General features: G+C 38.0%; 1 protein-coding gene across 1 annotated transcript; it reads left to right on the top strand.

Moving 5' to 3' along the window:
- Nucleotides 1–2,058: 2,058 nt before the first annotated feature.
- On the top strand, nt 2,059–8,742 carry LOC311275532 (phospholipase A and acyltransferase 1-like). The gene is made up of 4 exons (XM_084384627.1): nt 2,059–2,177; nt 2,384–2,492; nt 8,030–8,265; nt 8,427–8,742. Exons 2-4 carry the CDS (start codon nt 2,387–2,389, stop codon nt 8,514–8,516), a joined length of 432 nt encoding a protein of 143 aa, XP_084240753.1. The 5' UTR covers nt 2,059–2,177; nt 2,384–2,386; the 3' UTR covers nt 8,517–8,742.
- Nucleotides 8,743–9,033: the final 291 nt, after the last annotated feature.

Here is a 9,033-nt window from a genome sequence, read left to right on the forward strand (position 1 = left end):
ATGAATTTCTTTCTTCTGCTGAACACAAGGGGAAGATATTTTGAAGAATGTCAGTAACCAAACAGTTAACTGGAACCATTGACTTCCATAGTAAAAAAAAAAAAAAAAAAAAAAAACTATGGAAGTCAATGGTTCCAGTTAACTGTCATGTTTGGTTACTGACATTCTTAAAAATATCTTCCCTTGTGTTCAGCAGAAGAAAGAAATATTATATAGAAAAGTCATGTAAATTTTGGGTAAAATGGGGTTGACTAAATGATCATTTTTGATGGAATTTTATTATAAGTTAGGCCTATAAGTTATTTCACAAATAATTGATATGTTTTTCCAACTTGCAGGAATCAGTAAAGCCAACTCCGACTGTAGTTTTTCATGAAGCTTCAAACCCCCTCCATGCAAAAAGAGCCAGCATCAGTATGGAGGGTGTCAACATTGTAAGCGGAGAAATGGATGTGATGGAGGCAATGGAGTGCCTCTTTGCTACTTATTTCGTATTCAGTGTGGAATACCCCAAGCACATCACTCACACGATGAATTTTATTGAGCACTACCTGTTTAAACTCTCCAGTAGCCAAAAAAAAATAACTGTCTGTCCCAGTGCTCAAAATGTATAATCAATTATCATAATACTTTGATATGTCATTATTAGTGCTAATGTAAATTTGTAAATATGAGGCGATTGATGAGGCGAATTTGAGTCTGTTATTACAATTCTTTATGAGTGATGAGTGATTACGTCTCCCTCCGCCCTTGGTATCTTGTTTTCAGAAAATAGTTGTTTTTTGCAAGAATTGTGGTGTGACGGGTAGTTTCGCATTCCTCAAAAACAGGAAACTGAAAATGAGGACATCATTACACCACAATTACATCTCAATTCTTTGTAAAAATTACTGTTTTGTCACATACTGCACACCCTTTAAAACTATGAGAGGACTTTTATGGTGTGTTAAACACCAGCCAGAGTGAATCATTTTAGTTTTAGAATTCCTAACAAGCAGGCCTACATGTAAAAACTAAAAATGTGTAATCAAGAAATATCCAGAGAACATTTAGAAAGAAAACGAAGAGTGCTTGAAGAGCACATTTTAGCTGCAAAAGAACGGCATTATGGCCTAACATGATTGTTAAACCATGTTTAACAATGTTAAACATGATGAGGACTGGCCTTGAAAGTATTGGATATAAAATTTTTAAAAAGTGGTATTGTCCATCCTTTCAAGCTCATGACTCATGGTTTCAGAGAAGTTGGCAACGAGTATTTCACGTTTATGACAAGGGATTCCTTATGATCTACTGTGGGCTATTTATGAGAAAGTTTACTAATTGGTGTTTGCATTGTAATAAATCGTAGATGGTTCTAAGAGTACTTACACTGAACAAAATTATAAAGCAACACTTTTGTTTTTGCCCCCATTTTTCATGAGCTGAACTCAAAGATCTAAGACTTTTTCTATGTACTCAAAAGGTCTATTTCTCTCAAATATAGTTCACAAATCTGTCTAAATCTGTGTTAGTGAGCACTTCTCCTTTGCCGAGATAATCCATCCACCTCACAGGTGTGGCATATCAAGATGCTGATTAGACAGCATACACAACACACACACACACACACCGTTGTCGTGCAAATGAACGGTCAAAACGCATTAAAAACACATTAAAGGGTTTCTGTTTTCAGTTATAATGTTGTGTAAGCGGCCCCTAAAGTTAATAACTAATGGTTTTTATAACAGAAATGAACCAACTAAATATTCACTTTAGCTGGAAAGTAACTTTTTATTTAGTTGCTGTAGAGGCCAAAACAATATCTGTTCTTTGACTTTCCTATTTTCACTGTAAAGCTGATTTGATACAATCTGTATTGGTAAAAGTGCTATATAAATGAAGGAGACTCGACTACTGAACCACAGCCGAGAAAATATGACCAATGGAAGCGAAGGAGTAATAACCACAGCCAATTATGCTTGATGTAAACAAGTGTTAGAAATTGATTGTGCAATTTTACGGTTCTAGGGAAAGGGGACGGCACTTCCTCATAGCCTCATACTTCCTCTTCCTCATAGAATATGTACATTAATGTATATAAGTGCAGCAGGACTAGTTGAAATCCAACACCATCGTAGACGTTGCAGCAGAGGAATTCTCCTGTGGAGTCCTGTCAATTGATCACTGTTGCTACAGTAAGTCAGTTTTCAAACTTAAAACTAAGGTATGTTATGTTTTTCCTATACTATACAAGCACAGTGAAAACTATGGTAATGTAAGGCTTTATTTTCAGTTTGGAATAAACCTGCTATTATGTGTTTATCCTACATGGAAGTACAAGTTGATAGAATTTCGTTCAGTGCTGTATATTTTCCAAAAGTCTTTTTTTTTTCTTTTCTAGGCCATGAAATTTGGAGACCTCATTAAATACCCTCATATTCTGTACTCACACTGGGCGGTGTACACTGGGAAGAATGAAAAGGGAGAACATACGGTTGTCGAGTTTACAGGTACAGTGATCCTCTGTAGAAATTTCAATTCATGGTTTCCTATCTCTGACAAGCCTCTGTCTTACTAAAGGCGGGCATACACTGTGCGATTTCAGCAAGGAACCTACTCACACTGAACGAGTATATCACATGCGATGTAAAGCCAAAGCTCAGGATTTATGTGCTCACACTGTACGGTCCGAACGTCGAGCTGCGACTTGACTGCTCACACTATACGTGTGGAATCAGCGCGATAAATCCTTGTGCCGGGTTGCGCCTATATGGACGATATCAGCCTATCCAGAGATATTGTCAAAACAAGCATCAGCTATCAATATCAAGAAGATTTAGCATTTCCAATTTATATATTAAATTATTAGTAGACTAGTATTATTGTATTATTCTTATTATTATTATTAGGGAAGGCCTAGGCTACTTTTATTATTAAAGTGATAGGCTATTATAATTAAATTGCCACGCAACAATTTCACAGCGCATCACCGCATAACCAACGCGCTGTGAGGATAATAAAATATTACATAGAAGCTTACTTCTCCTCATTGAAAATTGTCTAAAACATTTAGGTCGATTACAATGAATTATATACATGTAATTAATTATTAACAGTCTATGTCCGACCACTGCAATAATTCATCAATGAAAATTAAAAACAGCTTTATTTCAAAAACATTTTTTAACAATAAAAGAGGCAAAGTGTACATCGCAGGTGGCTTGGAAGAAGTGGGTAATGGTTAATCCATTTTGCAACACGAACTGGAGGTAAGCAACATTGTAGCTTTGAACTACAGAACTTAAATAGGCCTATCTCCCTTTTCTTTCTTCTTCTTCTTTTTTTTTTTTTTTTTTGTTGCTGCAGATGAAACTGTTTTCGCGCAGGTGCAGTGAGGGAAAAAACACTGCGTTTAGGGCAATCGGTTCGTAGCTCTGCTTCAACTGCGCGATATAGTCACGAGGAGCGACCAAAATATCTAACATGCTAGAAATTCATCCGGACATACGATTGCCGGTCGTGAGAGGTTAATCGCCTCTCGTTTTCCCCTGTACACTGCACGAACACTGCACGACAAACGACATAGCTGAAAATCGGCCCGACCCGAAAAAGAGTCGCACGAGTCAGAATTTGGCTCAAAATCGGACGAAAATCGCACACTGTATGCCCGCCTTAAGAGTGCTACATTTTAGAACCTTTTTGAAGGGTACTGTCCCAGTGACAGCTTTTGTACCTTTTTTTCTGAGAGTGTAACTGTGTTTTTTAATCCTTTACTGCATAAAGTAGTAACTGAAACATAGACGTTAACAGAAGTGCAGATTGAGTGTATCAGTGTTCTTGTAAAGTTTTTACAAAAGTACACTGTAAAACCCAACAAGTTAAGCTAACTCATTTAATTTGAGGAAACCGATTGCCTCAATTCAATTAAGTTTATAAAAAACAATAGTTATGAGTACTCTGAACTTATTTCAGTTGAGTTTACTAAAAGTAGATATACATTGCAGTCAAGAAATTAAGTGATTAATTAAGTGATGATTGAGCATTAGTGATGAACACCTGCTGTTAACGAGCAGAATCAATGAAGGAAAGAGAAACATAAGAAGCTGACTTCCAGCCACAGCCTTAGATGAAATCAACTCAAGATAAAAGACGTTTAAATCTCTAAAGATCTCAGCAGAGGAGGATTAAACCACTACACAAACAGCATTACCAGCTTCACTTATTATGGGATTATCATATAGGGATTGTCAAAGTTTTTTTTTTTTTTTTTTTTCGTCACCTTACTGAATTTTTCGTCAACGATACCAGGGACACCGAAGCACCGGGGAACATGAAATTTGGTGAGCATGTAGCCCCACTAGACTTCTAAGGAAAAATTTCGTTTGGTCCCCGGGGGCCACTCCCCCCCCCGCGCTGGGCCCCCCCAAACCCCCAAAAATGCAGTTTTTCCTAAATAACTACCTGAACCGTGGCACCGAGGATGAAGAAATTTTTATGGTATGTTGGTCTACTAGACTTTTACGGAAAAATTTCGTTTGGTCCCCGGGGGCCACTTCCCCCCCCCCGCGCTGGGGCCCCCTTAAATTTTTCGTCAACGATACCAGGGACACCGAAACACCGGGGAACATGAAATTTGGTGGGCATGTAGCCCCACTAGACTTCTAAGGAAAAATTTCGTTTGGTCCCCGGGGGCCACTCCCCCCCCCGCGCTGGGCCCCCCCAAACCCAAAAAAATGCAGTTTTTCCTAAATAACTACCTGAACCGTGGCACCGAGGATGAAGAAATTTTTATGGTATGTTGGTCTACTAGACTTTTATGGAAAAATTTCGTTTGGTCCGCGGGGGCCACTTCCCCCCCCGCGCTGGGGCCCCCGTAAATTTTTCGTCAACGATACTAGGGACACCGAAACACCGGGGAACATGAAATTTGGTGGGCATGTAGCCCCACTACACTTCTACGGAAAAATTTCGTTTGGTCCCCGGGGGCCACTACACCCCCCCCCCCCCGCGCTGGGCCCCCCCCAAACCCCCAAAAATTCAGTTTTTCCTAAATAACTACCTGAACCGTGGCACCGAGGATGAAGAAATTTGTATGGTATGTTGCTCTTAAGGGCCCACATCAACCTAGCCCATAATCACTCATTTGTGATTTGCGCCCCTCCCATAAAAAATGAAAATGCTATATTATTCTGCTTTAATCGCCCCTATCTTCAGTGGAGATGTTCAGAACTGCACCATATTTCATGTGTATGATTAACTTGACATCCTCTGGGGGTATCCTCTGCTAAGTTTTGTAGAATTTCATCCATGGGGGGGTATAAAATAAATTCATTTATGTGCACATTTAGTGACTGTACACTCATCGGCCTGTAGATGGTGCTGTTGAGCGAAGGGTTGCTGGTTTAGGATGATACTGTCACACACACACATGCAGGAATACAAACAAACGCAAGCATGCACACACACTGACATCCACACGCACAGACACACACCCATACACACACATACAAATCCACATGCACAGACACACACACACAAACACACATGTACGCACACATACATACACGCACAGACACACACACACACACACACACACACACACACACACAGACACACACACATACACAAACACACACACATACACACACACACACACACACACACAGACAGACATGCACATACTATTACTTTTTTTAGGTATATACATAAACACGCAATACAGCCAAATTACTCCACGTCATTTATTTTTGTGGAAAGCCAGTGCAGGCCTGAGCGGCGGTCATATTTTGTATCGCGATGCGGTACATCTAGTTACTAAACAGTTTGACTTTTGTCATGCGTCTACAGAAGTTGTTATTGAGAATGAACAGAGGGTTAGATGCTAATGATTTATTGAGTTTCATTTAAAGACACCATGATAGTGATCCGTGTTTGCTTTAGTTGGGCTCTTGACCCTTGACTTTATAACACCAGTTTTCCCTCTGGCTGCTGTAACTGAGTGTTTATAAAACACATTTGTTATGGCACATACGCCAAAAGAAAATATGAGCATGTGGTTGTGTTTAGATGATACAAATCATCATTTAGTGACTTGATTCTCTGATCTTTTCCAGAGCCTAATCTCTGATTAGACAGGTGATGTATTACTTGTATTATTAATTATAATAGAACTGATTCTGCTGTAAGGCCCATTGTTGTGACAATCAGGTTTTAAAAACCTCTATGGTATCATGCTGACTTACACAGTAATCAAGAATCAGCATATGAATCTCAACAATGGTGACCATTAAAAAATGATTTATGCCGCAATGCATGCTGGGAGCCACGAATAAGTTTTGTATTAAGCTAGTACCCAGCATGCATTGCAGCATGAATAATGTTTTAATGGTCACCATTGTTGAGATTCATATGCTGATTCTTGATGTCTGTGTGAGTCTTAGTAATGCAATACCTTTTCTGTGAAACTTTTTGTGCACAACTCTTTGTAAAATCCTTCATATTATCTGATGGCCACAACATGGCTAGCTCTTATGCTGTAGAATCACAGTTTTGATTAAAACTATTATGTTGCCCTTTTAATCAGAGATCAGACTCTGAATGAAATCAGTGAATCAAGTCACTAAATGATAATTGTCATCATCAGTCCTTCACCATCAACACCCAATCAGACTTTTCCTTGGCTTTTGTGCCATAACAAATATGTTTTATAAACACTCAATTATAGCAGCCAAAGAAAATCTTAAGTGCAAAAGTCAAGGGGCAAGAGCTCAACTAAAGCAAACGCTGATCTCCATCATGGTGACCTTAAATGAAACTCAAATCATCAACTTCTAAACCTTTGTTAATTCTAATAAGAACTTCTGTAGACGAATGGCAGTAATAAAGTCAAAGTGGTTAGTAATAAGTGAAGCTGGTAATGCTGTTTGTGGAGTTGTTTAATCCTCCTCTGCTGAGATCTTGAGATATTTAATGTCTTCTTTTCTCTCCAGTTGATTTAGCTGTGGCTGGAAGTTAGTTGTAGTTCTTGTGTTTCTCTTTCCTTCAGTGATTCTGCTTATTAACAGCAGGTGCTCATCACTAATGCTCAATCATCACTTAATTAATCACTTAATTACACAATTATCATTCTGGGATCTAGAAATGTTCTATAACTCATTCAGTTTGAGTTCTGTTTCAGTCATTCAAGTTTCGGTAATATTTGAGTGCTGTGAACTCAATTGTATTTAGTACATATTACTGTTAGGTTTTACAGTGTATCATTTAGGTACTAATATGTACACTTTTGGAACTAATATGTATCTTTGAGGGACTAATATGCACTCTTTAGGTACAAAAGTGTACCTTTTGAAAAGGTACCACCACAGTGACCTTTTTTTTTCTGAGAGTGTATAGTCCATATTTGACAGACCCGGAATGGGGGGAAAAGGGTAATTTATCTTATTTTCAGCCACTATAGAGCTTTCAAAAGCATTGTTTTACATGTGAATCGCATGCATAATTGTATTCATGTTAATTATCGAATGTCAACTTGTTATTTTAACTGCAACGGTGATCAGTATTCTTTTATCACCTAAACATTCCTGTCTCAAAGCACTTTCACCCATGTCCTCATGACAAAGACACAATGTAAATGAACTGCACTGCACCACTGCAATGTATAAAGCTGCATAATGAAGAATTAAACAATAGTACCTAGCAACATATTTTGAACATGAGTACATATTCTGAAGTGTGTATTGCAGTAACATGCATTTTATTAAGGATTTAAAATGCATTCAAACAATTCGACATGTTTCACAGGCTGTTGTGTAATAGCTCTTAAACATTCTGGTATCTTGATAACCAACCCATATACAGTATACTGTGCAGCATGTGCTTGTCTGTTGTATATTTTGTTTATTATCCAGACATGGTCAGGTGACTTTTAATTGTAAGTTATATCACATTATTATATTTTTTACATACAATTACCCAGTTAGGTTTTTACTGGATCAATCTAGGTATGGGGGAAACAGTTTGGCTTTTGACAGTTAAATATTTCCTTTAGGTGAGAAAGGACTACACAGTAAAGCAGGAGCCACTGTGAAGCAAGGTCTGCTCAAGGATGGTGGCATAGTCGACAATTCATTGGATAAGATTACGGGACGTACACCACAATCTGAAGAGATGATGAAAGCAGCTATTGACAAGGTTTTGCTTGAACAGCATACATACGGATTACTCGACCACAACTGTGAGCACGTAGCCACAACAGTTCGCTACGGGACACCCATATCACTACAGGTAAATTTAAAATCTTATCCTATATAACTCTGATTACAAACAGATCCTTCTTTGTAGAACCTGATGCAGGCCTGCAATTACCACAATACTGTATAATAAGGGACCCTGCACATGGAACATCAGCTTCTAATTACCTTATATTGGTCTTTTCTCTTTTGCAGGCAAATACTGTTCTCAAAACCGAACCAAACTTTAACAACGAAATGTCAGAAAACATGGGTGCATCTTTCTTTCCGAGAAATTTGGATTAATTTCTTCAATCTGCATTACCTCTCCACTGCACTCACATGCTATTTTAATTTTTTGTGGATGTTTTTTTTTTTCAATCATAATAAAGTTGATTTGTCTTGATTGTACAAAACTATTAGAAATATGTAACCTTCAGAACCATTTTTTTTATGTGACATTGAGAGATTTTAAAGAGGAGGTTTAAAGCAGCCAGTGGCTTAATAAAAAATTTACTTCTTTTAAACTATCGATTGGCTACTTCCTTACACGCCGGCTCAGTGCACATCTCATCAGGCAGATGTGAACCTCTCACCATGGACATATGCCGCTTCCCGTTGCCTAACCTAAATGTATACCATTACAGGTTGTTATATATAGGCCTATTCATTTACAAATCAAGGGATAACAATACAAATGTCCATGTTTGTTTTTTGGGAAAGTACTGCGTAATTAAAGCGATTTTACAGTGTAACTTTCTGTAATTATAGTGTACCTAAAGTATTTACATGTAAGTATAAGGGAACAACATGTAAAGTTTGG

The sequence above is a fragment of the Rutilus rutilus genome (genome assembly GCF_951802725.1).
Source record: "Rutilus rutilus genome assembly, chromosome: 1".
NCBI lineage: Eukaryota > Metazoa > Chordata > Actinopteri > Cypriniformes > Leuciscidae > Rutilus > Rutilus rutilus.

Coding starts and splice junctions, on each gene's coding strand:
- LOC311275532 (XM_084384627.1), top strand. CDS start 2,387: ATGAAATTTGGAGACCTCATTAAATACCCTCATATTCTGTACTCACAC. Junction 2,493..8,029: donor TACGGTTGTCGAGTTTACAG/GTACAGTGATCC, acceptor TATTTCCTTTAG/GTGAGAAAGGACTACACAGT. Junction 8,266..8,426: donor GGACACCCATATCACTACAG/GTAAATTTAAAA, acceptor TCTCTTTTGCAG/GCAAATACTGTTCTCAAAAC.